Consider the following 20,224-nt stretch of genomic DNA (forward strand, 5'->3'; position numbering starts at 1 on the left):
ATCATTTCATCTTCATATCGTGCTTCATATTTCACCCAAGGAGCACAAGAGAAGGACTGGGAAAGTACAAAAGAAGATACTCGTGTTTTTACTGGAGCCTCAGGGTCAGCCATGGGCTCATAACAGACCTTAATCAGAGAGCAAGGAAAGAAGAGAATTCATAAAGGAAAAACAAGAAAAGGTTTCTATGGTGCTGTAAAATCTAGAAATGCACTAATATTAACCCTGTGGATGCTCTGACCTTCACTTTCAGAAAAACGGCAAACAGTAAAACATAGTAAGCATGAGTCTTGATTCAGAACTACTTGAACTACTGGCACCTTCAGTTTCTCTGCTGTTGTGCACATTTCTCCAAATTCTTTTTTTTCATGAGAGCAGCTTAATGTGAGACCTCCCCACAGATCTCGGTGATTAAAGTTGATGGCTTTTCGCTCCCTCATAAAAATAGATGGATCTCTAGTGAAGCACAGGGCTTGTTCCCATTAGCCAGTTGACTAACTGCATCATCGGTTATGGAGCCAGGTATTGAGATGGTGACGAGACGGACGCAACTGCTGCAATGCAGATCTCACAGGAACATGCAGTCACTGTAGCCTGTGAAGGTAACAAGTGGATTCACCAATACTGGCTCTCAACCACACACACACACAAAGTCATTAATTGCTCCCTGCTGACTGGGCACCTGGTACTGTTGTTTCTGATAATCAATCACCAGAGCAGTAACTCCCACCCAGATTTATTCATCATTTTATGCTGCAGTTTTGTGTGGCTTTTGTCTGCGTGCTGCTGTGTTGCGTGTGCGTGTGCGTGTGTGTGTGTGTGTGTGTGTGTGTGTGTGTGTGTGTGTGTGTGTGTGTGTGTGTGTGTGCCATTGCTGGGTCAAACCCTTCCATTGCCTTTCAGACAGTCCACTGGGACATTAATCCAGGATTGAAGCACGATCCTCTAACTCAATTAAACATCTGTCTTATAGGACACACAAACACACAAACACAAACGCGTGCCTAAACTAACGCTACCATCGCTCTAGCTTATCCTGTCACATGCAGATGACTTGGAATAATTTCTTGAAAATACTCATAACCATAACTAAGTTTTCATGGTAATTTTTTTTTTTTTATGCAATGTGATTTATGCATGAATTTATGCTTATCCCAAATTAGAGGCAAGTCCAAACACTTGACTATGTCCTTATAACATAAGTTATATAGGTAATTGTGTGTGTGCAGGTGAGTGCACAGAGTCAGTGAGGGTTTTAAAACTGATATCTCTGCATCATCCTTCCTCTGCTGTTTGTATTCTGGCATCTGTGTGTGATGGTAAGGGATGCAAGACTTGAAGTGCTTTGTGTTTTTGTCTAATTTTCTATGTAGTTAAAATGTTTAAGCGTTTATTTTTGACTTGTTAAAATCATCTCAAATCCATTTCAACTTATTTGCTCGTAATGTGGTACTTGACTGTATCATATTTCATTATTTTTTCGGTTTCTCAGTTTTGACAGCACCTGAATTTTACCAGCAAATCTTTAATGTTACATTTTAAATACACAGTTCACAGAGCTGCACTGACTCTATCACAAATACATTCTCATTTTAAAAATCTATCAGTTAAAAAGAAAATTGGCCTTGTCAAGTTCAAACACCAGAATTCAAAGTACATTTCTGATCAACAAACCGGATGACGCTGTAACACCCATTCCTGCTACCAGATGTCCTCAGACTTCCATTCTGCTCTTAGGCGCCTCCCTGCCAAACTCACCTGGTTCCAATTTCCCACTAACCCCCATGTACATAGTTATGTTTTCAGACCTCACTCCTTTGTTAGATAGTATTTGGATCCTATGTGCATTTTTTGGATGCCTTTTACAACAGACCCTTTTAAAGTCTTTTCTGCATATCTGGTTCAGTCCGCAGTGGGTCTTACTTCACAGGAAGCAATAGTTTGTGTTTTTGACCCTGACAGCCTGCCGACAAGACTAGTCTACCACTTTTCCCGTTGAGTTACACCAGCAGTTAGTTGTACTCTGCTCCTCGTGCACTCTGTCTTTCCTTTCTTAAAGCACCACGAGGATATGAATTTCATGTCACTATGCATTTGGAGTTAATATGTTTTTTTGTATTGTTGAAAATATTTCACTCCCACACAGACTGTTCAACCAACATGCAGGTTTAAGTGTGGTAGGTGTATTCAAACACTGTGAAAAGGGTTTATCAAGACTGTGCAATAGGAATTAAAAGGGTAAGTAGCAGCCAGGTGCTCATAATAGAAATCATTTGATTAATTAAACATCAAGAAAATGTGAGCACCTCTAAAAAAGCAGAAGTTTTGGCAATTTGCCCATCTGGAGCATTCAGGTGTGAGTTGACACAACGCTACTATTCTTCCAGGAGTGAACATTGCAGCAAATTCACCAACAAGATCAGACCGTGCAACACTCAGAATCTCTAGAGGTCTCAGTCAGCATGTTAAACGTTAAAGTTTATGACAGTACAATTAAAAATCAAGACTGAACAAGTGTGGGTTGCCAGTAGAATGCCCTCTTCTGTCTAATAAGAACATGGCAGCATGGTTTAGGTTTGCAAAGCTGCATCTGAACAAACCACAAGACTTCTGAGAAAATTTCCTTTGGACAGATGAAACCAAAGTGAAGATGGCATAATGTACAGCACCAATGGAAGATAACCAAGCACAGCACATCAGCACTTCATTCTAACTTTCAGGCACATTGGTGGAGTAGTGATGATTTGGGCTTGTTTTGTAGTCACAAGTTCCTCTGTATACCAAAGTATTCCAAAGTCAAAATGAGTCAAATGTGAGGCCACATTTCACTTGGTCAAGACTGGGTCATACAACCAACCAATGACCCCAAGCAAATTTACAAAAGAATGGTGGAAAATGAAAATAATTAAGGGTTTGTGATGGTCTAAAGTCAAAGTCCAGACCTTAACCTGATTGAAATGCTGTTGTGAGACCTTAAGAGAGACGTGCATTAACAAATGAGGTGAATCTCAATGCACTGCTATAAAGAAAAGCAGGATAAAATTCATCCAACGATGTAAGAGACTGATAAAGTCATACATAAGGAGATTATTTCAAGACATTGCTGCTAAAGGTGGGTCTACAAGTTAATGAATTATAGGGTGCATTTGTCTTTTTCACAGGAAGGCACAAAGCCCCGTGAAAACTGTACTTTTCACATGACTATAACATAATGTCATTCACAGCTGATGGAGTCAAATCTGGCCATCTCTAAGCTTTGGATTTTGTTACCAAGATTTTCTCTTAGCAGCTTTATATAAAGCTCTTAGGAAGAAACTTGTAGTTTTGACTTTTTAGCACTCCTCCTAGTGGCAAAATGTGATCTTTGTGAATACAAGGGAATCTAAATGGGGTAGTGAGAGAGTGGCTTCAGTTTTGATTCAGGGTAAATAAGACTGAAACAAATTTGCTGAGTGGACAAAATGTCCTGTTAGAAACTTAAATAATGAAACAAAATAATTATTGTAGAAATGCATTGTGAAAAATATTTGTATAGCTTTTCTGTTTATCAGTTAAATGGTGCGATACATTTGTTCATTCTCAAGTTAGCATTAAAAAAATGAGGCTGCTGCAAAGAATAAAAGTAAATGAATGAATATTTGTGATTTAATGTGAATGTACCACAAGACTATTAGACTACCCACTGACTATTAGGTCAGTGTGCTTGCTACCCGCCATCAGCATTATACAGAGAGACAGTGACTGTCAGGGGCAAAGATTGCTCCAGTGAAATAATTTGACAGTGTTTAGACAGCGCTGGCAACACGTGTCTTCCAATAAATGGCTGCACAAAATGATGGAAAGAGGGAGGAAATGGTGTAAGTCAGCAGAAATGAGACCCACACGCACGCGCGTGAGCACGCAAACACACACTGCGTCTGATTTCTCCATCCACCCTAAACGAGAATGACACTGAAATACAGACAAGTGTTCTCGTCGCTGAAGCCTGAAATTGCCTTTTCCCTCCTGCTGTTGATTGTGTTTCACACTCAGTGAAACAAGAGCCAGGACCCCGGCACAACTTCAGTGTCGATGTGTGTCTGTATCTAGTCTTACTCATTAGAGCTGCACTCACACCAGCGTGAAAGAGATTTTATATTCAGGCAGTGAGACTGTTTTTATGAATGGAGGGCGCCCACTGTTCAACAAGAGAGCGATCTGGTTAGTTAACCAGCCACCAGTCCAACTTCCCTCCTCTTAGCATGGTGTGACTGTGGCTGTGCAATACTGCACATTAATTTGTCTACAACACTGCTTCCTTATTAACAGCCTCAGCCATTTTTTTCCTTTCTGTTCTCAGTCTATAGTGATCAGACTTTCATAGCCAAAATAATACATTTTTTTAAAAAGCAAATTTGTCCTTTTACAGATTAGAAACTTTAAACACTCTGGACTTTGAGCCTGTAGTCAGACATGTCCTTGTTTGAATGGCTAAATTTTTTTTTAATTTAGATATTGTTTACTGTTTAGTTCACTAATTTTACTTCTTAGTGGAGAAAACACAGACTGTACATTTACTTACGTGGTGTCATTTTTAGCTCCTTGAGCAGGGGTCCCCAATCTCAGTCCACGAGGGCCGGTGTCCCTGCAGGTTTTAGATCATCAACCTGGGTCAACACACCTGAATCACATGATTAGTTCATTACCAGGCCTCTGGAGAACTTCAAGACACGTTGAGAAGGTCATTTATCTATTTAAATCAGCTGTGATGGATCAAGGACAACTAAAACCTGCAGGGACACCGGCCCTCGTGGACTGGGATTGGGGACCCCTGTCCTTGAGTATTTTTTCTGATTCACTACGTTTCAAAGGAAAACTGTAGTTTTAGCTGTAGTTCATTACAGATTCTAATTCATTGTTTGTTTGTTTGTTTACAATATATTGTACAGTCATACACAGAAAAAGTTGGGACGCTTTTATTTAAGCTTTAAAAAAAAACAGAATACAATGATTTGCAAATCTCACAAACTCATATTTTAATATACAATAGAACAAAAAAAGTCGACACAGAGGCAACAAAAGGCTGGAAAAGTAAGTGGTGCTAAAAAGAAACAGCTGGAAGAACATTTTGCAACTAATTCAGTTAATTGGCCACAGGTCAGTAACATGATTGGGTATAAAAAGAGCATCTTGTGTTTTCAGTGTTCTGTTGTGAACAAAATATGGGTTTAATTGATCAACTCATTGCATTCTGTTTTTATTTATATTTTACACAGCGTCCTAACTTTTTTGTATTACCTCATTGAGATGGTTATTTAATGAACAAAGAGTCTGAGTACCCGTTTGAACCATTACATTTTAATGTTCAATGTCATACCCTAATCGTCACTTTTGGCTACACAAAAGCGCACATACATATCGTTTAAACTTTAGCTGCTGCCTTGCATAAGTAAAGAAAATTGCTTGTCTTGTTTCAGGAGACAAAACTAGGACAGTACCACATTGTGTTGATTCTTTACCGCTTCTGGGGAAGGTTAATTGTGTTTTTGCACAGGAAGGTTGGAGGGCACGGTCACCTTCAAAGCTGACAGGAGTTCTGCTTCACCTTGGTTCAGTGACACATTCATGAGTTTGGACGCTTGCACACATGAAGGATTGATGGCAGGTCAAGGTCAGTCTGTTATTCATTATGCCAGCCCCCAGCCCTGTTTCATTCTGTCCAGCCGAGTTGCGTTTTCCTTACAGGACGGTACGATGACAGACTGGAACAATCAGAGGAAATCTCCTCAGACATAACTGCCACACTTAAGCAATGAAGTCAGGTTAAAACAAAGACTTTTACAACTTTTACTACATGCTGAACTAAACAAATAGAAAGAGGTGATACCTGCAGTAGCACAAGTCTTTACAAACCAGTAAAATGAAAGGCATCACCGATTGTTACGTTTTCTTTAGAGATTCTATCGTTTCAGACAAGTACGAGGTCTGTCTTCTGCAAACAGAAACTACAATTAAATTTGTAAAGGTAGACAATATCAGAGTTTGTGCTGGCAGAGGTGTATGCTCTATAAGCAGGCTGTCAACAACCTCTAGTGGTAAACGGCGCACGGTGCATTTGACATAACGGAGAGGAGAAAAACACTAGATGGCGCCACATGAGTGAGAATGAAACACTACATGGCACATGGCGTGAGCCCAGCCCACAGTCCAAAGGCTGACATGGTTCACAGCTCAAAGCCACACACACACACACACACACACACACACACACACACACTGAAATCTCACTGATTACTGATCCAAGCATCCTGACTACACATCCATAAAATGTATCTCCAGTTTAAACACGTGCTCACTCCTGCTGGTTGCGCTTTACATATCAAATCAAAGACAGATAGTCTTAACTACATGTGCTGAGCTGGTTTACACGCTGTCAACACTTCCAAGTGTCAACAGAGTCCAAAAAGTCCAAAGGTCAAAGATTAGACATTTAGTTTCCGTTTCTCCAGGACATATCAGCTGCCTGTGTGTATGAATCCCCTCTTACATGAGCATAATCACACACAAACACCTGAGAGGAAGTCTCTGTGTTTGTTTGAATCTGAAACTGTTATAATGAAATCAAGATAAACAGCATCACGTGTCAGCCTACGCTTGCTCATATTACTCACTGAGTTTCAGGTGAAACTTGAGCGAGCTGCAATCAAAACATCTCTCTGCAGTGGAAATGTAGTAGTAGTTTAAGAAGACATTTCAACGTGTGTGTGTGTGTGTGTGTGTGTGTCAGAAGTCATTGTGATGTGTCACTAGGACACCTGGGCGTGTCCATGTACTCTCTCTGGTAGCAGCTGCAGCTCAAATTTCAGTCTCCTGTTACTTCCTTCATTCCCACTGCATGAACAGAGAACCCTGGGGGATCTTTTGATGAATTTGTTGTTAGAAAAAAAGGAAAAAAGCTGCCTTTGTATTGATTTTGTTGGCTGCTGTCGAGAAAAATCATAAAATTGGCTGCTTTTTAACCAGAACAACGCCAGCAGTGGTTTATTCACCATACCTCCCATTACAACATAACCAATAGGCTTTAAAGGCCAGTTGGATAATTCAACCAATCATTTAATCTCCTATCATGATCTCAAGGGGTACTCAGAGCAAAATAACCTCTCTGACTTTTGACAGGCATATGTCTTTCTGTTTCTGAAGAAACTGTGACAGACAGACAGTGAGTCGGCTGAGTCATGTGGAGGAAGCAGATAAAGAGCTGATTGATATGCCAGTGTTGTGTGTGACAGCAGAGACGCGTGGCTTTTCTGGCGTCAAACCGGTCCGGGAGGAGGCAAGGATCTGCTTGTTGGCCTGAACAAGCACAGTATCTGTTTGTTTTGGGGAAGAAAAGTGCAGTGTGTCACGCTTTTCCTTTTGTCAGTCTAATACACAGGCTTTCTATAATGGTGACATCCAAACAGCCTCTTCAGAGTGGAAACATTTTTATGAGGCTGGATATTTGGAGCATTATTTGCTATACAGTAGCTGGACAAAGAAACAACAGCGTGCTCTGAGCGGCATCACAATGAAGAGACTTAACGTTTGGTTCTCTTTTCTTTAGGCATTTAATCTTGACTACTGTGAAGGAGTCAAAGATGACTCTGCGACAGTCTCAGCAGCCTAGTCTGTACTGTGTTTTAGTGTGTGTGTGTGTGTGTGTGTGTGTGAGAGAGAGAGAGAGGCTAGATCCTGTAATTTATCCTGACCATCAAAACTCTCATACCTCTGTCTGTGTGACTGACATTTTCAATATCACAGTCTGAGGCCTCAAATGGACAGTCGAGCAGGTATGAGGAGGATTGATGGGGAACCTTTAGACGAAAAACTTTAAAGTCACCTCAGCCAAAGCTACTTTTAGCTTCTCCTATAGTCGCAAGAGGTCACCACAGTGGGTAGCTCTGCAGATTTTGCAGATTTTCACACCGGATGCCCTTTCTGGCAGAGCTTCAAACGCATCTGTGTCTCCTCCTGGGATCAAACCAGGGATCTCCTGCTCGTTAGGTGAAAGTGTCAGCCACTATCATCGTTATATTGTACCCTCATTACAAAACAGTGAGTAATAATCAGCAGACAGTCATGTAAAAGCTATTTGTCCTTTCCTCAGTTGGCTCAGTGACACACTTCTTCAAGAAACACAAAGCAGGGCTGCTCGTGTCTAAAGCAACGAATAAACAGGACAAAGAGGAGCAGAGATAGCAGAGCCACCGGAAACAAAAGAGAAGAACAAGAGGAGAGGGAATTATCAACCACACCTAGACAGTTCACGCACCTCTCTACACATTCTGCTCTGAAGGTTACCTTGATATACTGAAAGATTGATGTCTGCAAGCTAAAATCTATTTTTTATCCTCATGTGTCACTGAAATCTCTTTCATCTGTCTCTGCTTGGATGATATTTATCAAATATCTACAGCTTTGATTCACCAGAAAGGAGAAAGATCTGTGGAAATCATTTTCCCCTGAGATGCAAATCGAGTCTATGAATAGAATCGTTGTTTTAATCTCAGATTAAGTCACCTGTCAGGTTATTTCTATGGGAGTGAGTGCTTTACACAGAGCACAAACAGATGAGTGAGTATGCACAACAACACAGTTCAAATCTAACCGACAAGGGCCATGTCAGTCATTGTCTGTATGTCTACAGTGCTATGTTTGTTTTAATTATGTTGCTTGTAAAGACATTTCAGTGTTACTGTCAGGTGTAAAAAGAGAGGAAATGCAAAAGCAAGCTGCAGCAAATATGCAAAAGGAGCACAGACAGAGGGCAACAGAGAGGACTATACACATGCATACAGGACTGAGTGGATTAAGTCTGACTTAAGGATCTCCCCAAAATGTAACCTTACCAGGCAGTCAGACTTCACAGACTTAAATAATTTTCATCATTCAAACATGGAAAACGATCAATCCATCCATTGTCTGCCAATTATCCTTATCAGATTCTCGGGGGGCTGGAGCTTATCCAAGCTTTCATAGGGTGAGAGTTTACAAAATGAACTTGAGTTTTTACTCTGTGTGATCCAAAACAAGCAATTGAAACTATAAACTCAGCAGAGTTCAAGTCAGAGGGCCACTTTCCCAAAGTCATCTTCCGAGGTTCCTCACGTGACATTATACACACATTTCTTGAGATTTGTCCGCCATATTGGATGTGATAAACCCCCGTTTGCTAGAAAAAAACATATTTTTTGTATATCTTCATGTCTGTCTGGAAATGTTTAGATAATAATTACATTAAAGACATTTAAAAAGAATGCAGGGTTAAGGCACTTCCGTGTTGGCTTGTCAACCAACTATTCTAGCTAGTACCGACATTAGTTGATAAGCCTCTCCTTTGGAGCAGAGGATCGCAAGTTCGATTCCTGCCTGGGGCGTCTGTATCCAGTAAGGGTCCTAAGGCTAGACCCCCATATGCTATAGCGAGCCTACCGCAGACATGAGCGAGACAGATAAATATGATATAGGTATGCCGGCTCGGACGTCGCCTGGATCAACAAGGTCCGCGTCAGGTGTTGAGGATCCCGGGAACAACATCCGAGATCTCTGTCCAGAAGAGCGCAGGACCCTCAAGCTCCCAGGCCTCTGGTAGAGGACCCGAGCTTGAAGGATAAACCACCCGCAGGGGCGTGCTGGGTGTTTATATATATATATATATATATATATATATATATATATATATATATATATATATATATATATATATATATATATATATATATATATATATATATATATATATATGTATATATATGTATATATATATCAAAATATATATATACCAGAGTGGTGACTTCAAAGTGCCAAATTTAACGTATGAGTAACTTCTTTGAGGTTCATGCTGCTAACTGGAGTAACTGAGCATTTTCTGTCACTATAACCATTATAACTTATACCACCTTTTTCCAGTTAAGGTAACTTTTAGCTTACCCGGCATGACATCAGCCAAAATACTAATGTTGAGGCTTCAAAGTGTGTAGTCTAGAAAAGTAATGGCTTGCGTCCATCAGAAGACCGCTTTGATAGACAGTACAGTACTGTGCTGTCTATCAAAGCGGTCTTCTCTAGCTGCTAGTAGTGAAGTTAAACCTAAAAGGTATGATGAAATTACCACATTTTTTCCTGCTCCTTTCTGGTGCAGCCTTTATCCTACATGTCTCCACGTGGGAGTCTTGATGATGTGTAAATTCCGTCAAACACAAAAAGCTGCACTAAACCTACACTTCTGTCGTTCAACATAAAACCGCTTTGCGATATCAACATTTCAGAGCGGGCCCTTTGAAATTAACCTGTAAATTTTACACTACTTATTCCAATGTACCACTTGAGAGAACAAGCTCCTCCTGTTGACACTGATTATTCACGGGTGCATTACGCAAGTAACACACCAGCCATGACAGTTTGTTAATCACACGTCAAGCTGTACACAGTGCAGGTACCTGGAACTCTTACAAATCCTCCATGGGTGTGTTTCTGTGGGCGTACGACACGGCTGTCCTAGTTATGGGCGTCTTGTTTTCTGTTGGTAATGTGTTACAGTAAATGCATTGTGTGAAAACTGGGTGTTGTCCTCTCAATCCCAGAAATGAAGGAAAAGGTCTTATGGATGATGGAGAGATCTGTTTGGGAGGGGAGGAGGGTAGTTCTGCACTGTAGCATTCCGATTGAGTAAATTCAAAAGGTGCACTGTGAATGCAAGACCTGCTGCTCGTTGATAAACGCTCCAACATTGGACGTTGTCTTTTAATGCCTTTGCTGGACACATGACGCACATTATGCAGTTGGTTTTAATCAACAGCACCGGCCTGCTGGCTCCGAGCCGATCAACCTCACAGCAAAACTTTCCGTACCAGTCTGCGCTTGCTGCAGGAACTCAAGCCTGCTTCCAGTTACAAAGCAGATGCCTCACTGACAATATTTGCAGGCTTGCATAGTTCGCTCTCTCTCTCCTCTTACATATAAAAAAGCTTTGACAAGGGTAGGATTTCTTTCATCTACCTTTGTATCTGCAAAAGCAAAAATGAAGAAGTCTTTGAAGTAGAAAGTTTTATTCAAATTCATCATGACTGAAATGTGAAGGAACCCACTTCCCTTTTAATTCTTTGTGTTAGCTTAATAAAAGAATTGGATTTGCTGTGTGCACAAGCATGCAAACAGAGAACAAAACAATTACAGTGACAAAAAAAGCTTAACGATCCCTAATTAAGACATTAGGAATATTGTGAGATTTATATATAATTTGGTGCATTTTCATTTCCCTTAGTAGGTTATAAATATTCACTTCTGTGGTGCTGGTACGGCTTCTGCATGCTTTTTGTTTGTCTACCGTGCTTCTATTTATTACATTTTGTGCAACACAGGCAAAGTGTGATCCTCCTTTTTGTTAGGCATTTGTTTAACAAGTGGCACTTTGACACAAAACATTGACAGTAAATTCCAAAACATACAATGTACAAAATTACAAAATAAATATGCAGCTTCTTTGAGGGATAAAATAGGCGCACAAAACAACAAACTTGGCACTTTCGATTAATAGTAAAATTAGTTTTCTTTGTCCTTTACTTAAAGAGAAACAGTGTTGAAACAATTCATGCAGCAAGTGAGGGGAAAAAAAGGTTATTACATGAAACAGAGGGAAGGGCACTCTGCGCACACATAAACACGCACGCAGCTGCTTTCTGAAGGAGAAATGCTGCTCGGTAAGACACGGGAGCCAACAATTTCCTTTCCAGTTGTTGCTGCTGGGGCAGAGACTCTTATGCTGAAGCCCTTATCCAGCCTCGCTTCAGGCTCCGCTGTCCACTAACGACAGAAAATTTGATTTCAGTGCTCATTAAAGAACATCTTTGCAGCCAGTTTTGCCATCTGACACTGGTTGGGAGATGGTATCCTCGGGAATGAAATTAAGTGGGCTTCAAACTGACCTGTGCTCATCACACCTACAAACGAGAGAGAAGGCAAAAATATTCAGCGTTTCCACTGCAGTCGAATAAAACTGCAAATCACATCAAACCCCTGTAGTTGTGTTCACCTCGTGTTGTGCTTTGAATCGAGGTCAAATGGTTTTAATGAAGGCTTTTAATGTGTGAAGTGTTCAAGCTACATTCTTCTCCTTTTGTCTTTGATTAGTGACGCTGACTGGAAAGGCGAGCTCAAGCCACAGCTACGCTGGCCTCCTGACATCACGGCCATGTTAAGTTCAATCACACGTACAACTTTACATGCTCATCACTCATGTTTATCATGATGTTGTTTACACTCTAGTTATTTTTGCTTTTCTTGACGTACAGCAATTAAATGGAAAACCACACCCCATGCCCGGGGGTATGAGAAAAATAATTAGAAACCTGAGAGTGTTACATAATGTAAATGTCCGGGGAGACTTCTCACTCAGTTTCTCCATCCTCGTCATAAGACGACTGTTTAATTAATACTGCGCTCAGGCATGGGAGCTGAAGATGCAGCAAGAGAAGATGGATTAAGGAAATAAAAAGGACTGAGAGTGAGACTGAGCAACATAATGGCCAAATCAGTCTAAACATTAATCATTGATGCAAGAGAAATTTGTTTTAATTTCCTGCATGGCTGGATTATTCCCATAAATGAATTATTCTGTCAGAGTGTAAATTTGTTGGAGATAAGACAGTGCAGCTGTGAATGAGTTTATAGCATATGTTTTCAATCGGGAATCTGTGAGCTTACATTCCTCCACAAATTATTAATAACCAAGCTGATCCAATTGACACGCTGTTATAGCATACAGGTGGGTAGAAACTATGTGTCCACTACTGTGCAAAAGTCCTGAGCCAAACCTCATTTCTTTAAGTTTTGCTAGGGAAATGGGTGCAGCAGTTTATTGAAACATGCAAGAATCCATGAAAATGAAGCATGTAGGGCAAAAAGAGTTTGCACAATTAATGAGTTTGAAAGTCAATATTTGGTGTTACCACCATGATTCTCAGACAAGCCTGAACTACCTTAGTCAAACTTTTCTGTAATTTTCTTAAATTGTCTTCAAGAATAGTTTTCCAGGTCTTTGAAAAAAATTCAAACCTTTTTGTTGGATTTTGGATCAAAATCTGATGGCACTTTTCTGCCTTCAGAACTTGCCAACACCAGTTGTTGAATTGCAACCCCAAGCCATGACATAGCCTCCACGGTGTTTCACAGATGGCTGTAGACACTCACTGTGCCTCTGTTCTGACCTCCTCCATACATATTGATAATGATCTGAACCAAAGATTTTAAATCTGTTGGTACTGATTTCCAGTCCAGATCTTGTGTAATTTGGTACACCTCAGCCTCACTGTGCCCCTTCCTTAAGAATGGCTTCCTGACACAGGAGACAGATGTGTTTTTACTAAGTTGTCTGTTATGTGTAGACAACAGTGACCTATAAATGATAAAGAGACATCAAATTCAAGGGATGAACCAAACATAAAAGCATTCCTATGAAAATGTATAAGGACTGGACTGAAAAAGAGTGAAAAAAGCAGCCAATGCCCAAAGAAAATCTTTGAAGACATTCAGAACTATTCCTCAAAAACCACTTATAAACAATTACAACAAAGTCTGGCTCCTTGGAAACAAAATATAAAGAATGAGGGGTGGTTATCTCTATGATCCATAGCCTCAAGTACCTGTTTGGCTAACAGCCTGTGCAGAAGATGTATCAGTGCAATATAAAGACTATTAACCTTGGAACGCTCTTGGCGAACTCTGTTTCCCGCAGTCTGTCATTCTGTGTGACGGTCTCATGCAGGGTGTCACTCAGCGGTGGATTCAGGCTCAGTCAGTGTTTTTCTCCTGACCCACTGTGTCAGAGAAGGTCCAGCAGACACAGCTGAGGTCTGCACAGTTGCAACTCATCACACTGACAAGGGGGGGAAAGAAAAAAAAACTTCCTCTGGCTGGCTGGTTGCAGAGTTAATAACAATGACTTTAAAATTACTGGCATTTAAAGTGCACTAAAATTAATAATACTGTCACATATTATCCCGGGATGTCCATCAGTACTTGGTGAAATAATCACTATTTAATACACTTTCATCTAAGGGTTTAATAAGTTTAATCCCTCATGAATTTTGCACGTAATGTGGACTCTAATGGCTACTTGTAGGAATTAGTAGATATTAATTAAACTGGAGTATTAAAGGCTAACACACTGCTTCATGTTTTAACCATTTATGATGCATTGACAGCATCACCTGGATTATCAACAAATTAACACAAATTAATTTTTCTGCAATTTAAATAATACATATAAACAATTAATATTATTATCTACTAAAAGTGGTGCATTATGTGTTTAGTAATTATATAAATCAGTAAATAAAGAAATATTTCATTAAGCAGGGTTAATATTAAATAATGATTAGTTCACCAATTGATGGCTGGTGTAAATGTTATGTGCCATCCAGTCCTATATTACTGTAAAATATTTTGTGTTGGTTATTGCAATTAGTTAAAAGCAAAAACACTGCACACCACATTCCCTCCCCTCTCCCCCTTCACGTTTTTAAAAATGCATAGGCCATCTGTGCATAAACTAACTCTGGCTAGCTGCCCTCCGGTCTGAATCGACTCTTCACATGTATTCATATTCCAGTGTGGCTCAATTTGACTTGTTGGAGCCTGTGCATCCCGCTTTGTGCTCTGTGGAGCAGAGGGCTCAGACATGACACTCAGATCAGACGGGGGACTGACTGCACTTGTTCTTATGGGCAGTTTTGAGGTGAGGTAGATTGCTCTTTTTTTGTTTCATGCTCGGCCCCTTCACTGGGATTTATGTTCTCATTTGTCGCGCATTGGGAAATTGGGGAATTCAGTTTGACAAGCAGTTCAAAAATAGGAATGTCTCATTTCTGACTCTTTCACTGCTTTAGACAACAGCAATAATGAGTCACGTGACAGGCACCAGCTAAGAACACTTAGCAGTACGCCCACTATAGGGGAAGCTACATCTGTCTACACAGAGCTCTCATCCGGCCTGGGCAGCAGCTGAGTGTGTTTCCTCTTCTCTAAGATCTTGTTGAGCTCCTCAGCAAAGGAATAACCAGGTGGTGACATGTTTTCAGAGTCACTCTGTCTCAGAAGCACATAGCTGTTCCCATGCATCCTCCTCAGGACACTAGGCAGCGTGGCCGACAACCCGTTGGAAAAGTCACACCCTGGCGAAGTAAGTTGAGGTGTAGGAGGGAGAGGCGGTGCCGGGGGAAGAGGTTCATTACTGGGTGAAGTGTGACCCTCACCAGGGACAATCTGTAGCAAGCCTCCGTCCTGAATGTTGCCATTATGCATCTTCGAACTTCCGTTACAAATGCCGTTGCCATTACAGTGACTCGAGATGGTCTTCAGCTCCATGGTGGTGGAGTTTCTGTGCTGTTTCCTGTTCCTGTGGTGCTTCTTACCACTCTGGTGGGCCGCAGCCGCAGCCCGTATTGAGTACTTTCCTCTGTGGCCTACTCGCAAACAGAAGCCCACGTAGATAAGAACCACAGTGAGAACCACGCACAGGCCTCCGAGGATAGTGATGAGGGACAGGTAGATGGCCTTCATGTTCCTGGGGGAAAGCAAATCTGAGTGTGGGAGAAGAGGGCTCAGCAATGGAGGCTTGCTCTTCTCTGTCGGGGGATGCTCACTGGGTGCTCTGGTGATGGCAAAGCCATGAGTTGGATCAACAGGCGGTGGAGGGTGCAGGTCCAACCGGATGGTGACATTGTAGGTAACTATAGCAACCTTTACACCGTTTTCAACGCCGTAGCAGGTGTACAAGCCACTCTGGTCCTGCCGGGCATCAATGATCAGCAGGCCATCTGTGCCGGTTCTAAAACCAGAGTTGAGGTCGTACCCCTGCACCTGTCTGCCGTCCAGCATCCAGAGGGGCGTCGCCAGATTGGAGCTGAGCTCACACTGCAGCAGCACGTCATCACCCACCCGCACTGAGCGGTTCCGGTGAACAACATCTGAAAAACACAAGCAAGCCCACATGTGCTGAAACACAGATTTCACAAGAAAACCCACAAATCAGCCACAGACACGTTTTAGTAACATATACACACATATATACACATATATATATATATATATATATATATATATATATATATATATATATATATATATATATATATATATATATATATATATATATATATATATATATATATATATATATATATATATATATATATATATATATATATATATATATATATATATATATATATATATATATATATATATATATATATATATATATATATATATATATATATATATATATATATATATATATATATATATATATATATATATATATATATATATATATATATATATATATATATATATATATATATATATATATATATATATATATATATATATATATATATATATATATATATACATATACACATATATATATATACATATATATATATATATATATATATATATATATATATATATATATATATATATATATATATATATATATATATATATATATATATATATATATATATATATATATATATATATATATATATATATATATATATATATATATATATATATATATATATATATATATATATATACATATATATATATATATATATATATATATATATATATATATATATATATATATATATATATATATATATATATATATATATATATATATATATATATATATATATATATATATATATATATATATATATATATATATATATATATATATATATATATATATATATATATATATATATATATATATATATATATGTGTTCATTGCTTTACATCTACTGCATCAAAGGCCAAAGTTATTGAGGCATGAACTCCAATTACAAATCTTTTAATTCCTGCCCTCACATTACCTTGCACAGAGCGAGGGAGTGAGGGGGGCAGAAGAAGCTACACTTTATCAGATTGAAATTGAGGAGTGAGAGAAGGACTTCGCCTGCCTTGAATATCAAACAGATTTCTCTCCAGAGATGGCAAAAATGTGATTAAAGAAGGGAGGAGAGGATTTTGCCAACACAGTGCGCATAATCAACTTTCAAAGAGGCCTTCATGCCATCTGATGACAACTATGCGTCTTTCGAGTCCTTCCTAGCGTTCTCTATTTTTAATTTCCCTTTCAAGCATTAAGGTTTTTTTTCTCTTTTTTTCTTTTGGAACAGCAGCACTGAGGAGCAGATGAGATTTCTGCGTACCGCCTTGTGTGTTCTCACATCCCTCGGTGCCATGCTGGATATCCTGGATTAATGTGGATCTGTGAAGAGAGATAAATCATAACAATAGGTACATCAGTACGAGGAATAAACAGGCACCTTAACATAAGAATGTCAGCTATTTATTGCTTCGATATCTGCTTTCTAGAGAGGAAGCGTATCTTTCCTGAATAATCAGTACACCTAAAGTACACAGGCTATGTTTACGATCACAACCATCTGCTTTCTGCCAGCACTGAATTACACAACAGTGTGAGAGTGCGACAGGGCATGCTGATACTTTAACTTTACTCAGATCAAACGTACAAAAAGGCACTTTAATCACCTGATCTAACCACACACACACACACACACACACACACACACACACACACACACACACACACACACACACACACACACACACACACACACACACACACACACACACACACACACACACACACACACACACACACACACACACACACACACACACACACACACACACACACACACACACACACACACACACACACACACCCTTTTAAACTGACCTGTCTGCTTGCATCACGACGTCCACGCACTCTGCTCCGTTCCAGGCACAGTGCGGGTCCCTGGCAAAGATGCAATCATAGCAGGAAGTGTATCTACCACAGCTAGAGAGTGGCAGCTGAACCACGCCTGATGGAGAGCCCATGTACACACTCCACTGAGGGAGAAACAAGAGTCATATATTGTATAGGACATGTAGGACACAGATAACTCTGTTTAAAGCAGAAATTGCATCTAATAAATGTGGCTGTCTGTGCATCGGTCACTACCTGTTTGTCAGATATCAGTAGATTGTTAACAGGCTGTGGCTCTTCAAACAGCTGAAGCTCCTCAATAATGTGCAGCTGACCTTTGATGTCTACGGCTTTGTGTAACCAGCCTTCATCTGGGTGACACAAAGGGGAATCATTAGAAATAAAGCACTATACATAACACAAAACACACTGTAATACAAGCTGAATGAAATGTGCATGTCTATCAGACACTGGGTTATAGGGTGAATTCCTACCTCTCATTTATCCATTGATTAATATACATTTCACCATTTCGTATTGCAAACACTGAAGGTAGTTCTTTCCTTTTACTTACATAAATAGGTGCTAGAATACAGGTAAACAAAATCATTTTGGACAAACATATTGGGTCACAGACTCTTAATCTTTGAATTCAAGTGTTTTGAGTCCCATTGCTGCAGGTATTGAAAATTAAGCAGCTAACCATGCAGCCTGCCTTTACAATCAGTGCGCGAAATGTATATCCCCCTAGATAATCCATGATCGGCTATAAGCAGTAATATTGCATTGGAGTAATTTAGAAAACAAAGCTACTCAGTCAAGAAGTGGAAGCTCATGTAAAGCTACAGAGCCGGTTCACGGAGTTTGGCCATGCACAGCTAGTGAAAGTTGTCAGTGCTCTGCTGAATCAAAAGCATCAGCGTTCAAAACATCCTCTGGCATTAACATCAGCATAAAAATGATGTGCCGGGAGCTTCGTGGATTTCCATAACCATAGAGCAGTTCCTGCAGGTGTAATGCGTCACTGGCCCAGTGCTTTTATTTATGACAGGCACTTTGTGCTGTTAGACAGTTTTTAATGTCTAAAAGGCTAAAAAAAAATAATTAACAGATAAAATGAATTTACTGTAGTGTACCAGCATTGTGCTAGGGAGAGGCAGGAGAAGGAGGAGTTTTGACTACGTCAGAATGTTTTGCAAACTGAAACAATGTGTAGTTACATGCAAGTAGAATTGCAACATCAAGTTGGCAGTGGACCAGGATGACACAAGACTGTGTTCAAAAATCAATGCTCAGCCTTAAAGCCGCTAAGTACAGATTTAAGTGGGGTTTTTTTTCTATTCCAGTCAAATGTTGCTTATATTTCCCGTATGAGCTGCTTGCTCAGTGCTTGAAAAACCACTGACAGGATGACTTGTTATTTTTGCTTGTTTCTTGAGAAACAAATGAAAAGCTGGTTGAACAAGAACTACAGGAAGTCTAAAATGATATGCAGGTGGACTGGTTCCAGGGACAGCAAGGGTCTTGAATCTTCTCATAAGCCACAAGGACCTCATCTTCTCTGGAACAAGGCAAGCTTTGTGTTTTCAGTTTTTACACCAAGCTAAGCTTAAGTTATCACACATTTATTTTGACAACAATACAGAAAAACTAATTATTTAACTGGCTGCAAAGTTAATACCTAATCTGAATTCATACACACCTGTGCCCATGTACAATACATAGTAAATTTGTCCATCTAATCCCTGGGCCGTGTGTACACCCATGTGTGTGTAGTCTGTGGTCCTCCTAAACAAAAGGGGGCGTCGGTCTGCAGGCTCGACCTGCTTGGACATCAGAGGATGCCTCCTGACAAAATTCAGAACATCATCAGGCAGGGAAGTGGAGAAGTTCATGTTTCTGGCCCTCAGAGCATCAGTTATACACTGCAGGAAAATAAGACAAAGAGCACAACAAGAGAAGAGATGATGAGCAAGTAAGAAGGCATGATGTGGGCTGTAGGGAACAGCGGTATTTTTGGCTGATTTGTAATAGAGGCCAACACTGGAAGGCAGAGAGGGTGTCAGAGAGCTTAGAGATGGTCTTGTGGGAAAATCGGGATCAAGACGAAAATGCAAGACCGTGAAACACTGTGTCTGGGGAAAATGTGACTTTTTTTACTTCGGTTGCAATGAGCCTGCATGGGTTCAGCAGCTGGCTTGTGCTGACATGCGGGTGAATCAGCTTCCTCTGTACCTGACTAAGGGACCGACTTTCCTCCTCTCTTTGTTCCTTTCAAATCATTTCAGCCAACTCCTCTAAGAGGCTTTCACGCTCCCAAGTTAAAACCCTTGACCATTTCTCCTTTCCATTTAATAGCAAAGTTAAAATTAAGTCCCACAAAGTGTTGAAGTGACACTGCAGTGGATGAT

The 20,224-nt window shown here is 40.0% G+C and overlaps 1 protein-coding gene across 1 annotated transcript in view; it reads right to left on the bottom strand.

Moving 5' to 3' along the window:
- Positions 1-11,049: 11,049 nt before the first annotated feature.
- The window catches only part of LOC116316597 (semaphorin-4G-like), a 29,757-nt gene continuing 20,582 nt past the window's right edge, over positions 11,050-20,224 (bottom strand). The window contains exons 11-16 of the mRNA XM_039621880.1: positions 19,516-19,738; positions 18,069-18,184; positions 17,802-17,956; positions 17,248-17,306; positions 13,716-15,983; positions 11,050-11,957 (exon numbers count right to left, since the gene is read on the bottom strand). Coding sequence (XP_039477814.1) covers positions 14,986-15,983; positions 17,248-17,306; positions 17,802-17,956; positions 18,069-18,184; positions 19,516-19,738 — 1,551 coding nt within the window. The 3' untranslated portion in view covers positions 11,050-11,957; positions 13,716-14,985. The remainder of the gene's footprint in view (positions 11,958-13,715; positions 15,984-17,247; positions 17,307-17,801; positions 17,957-18,068; positions 18,185-19,515; positions 19,739-20,224) is intronic.

This window comes from Oreochromis aureus, linkage group 13 (assembly GCF_013358895.1).
Source record: "Oreochromis aureus strain Israel breed Guangdong linkage group 13, ZZ_aureus, whole genome shotgun sequence".
NCBI classification, from domain to species: Eukaryota; Metazoa; Chordata; class Actinopteri; order Cichliformes; family Cichlidae; genus Oreochromis; species Oreochromis aureus.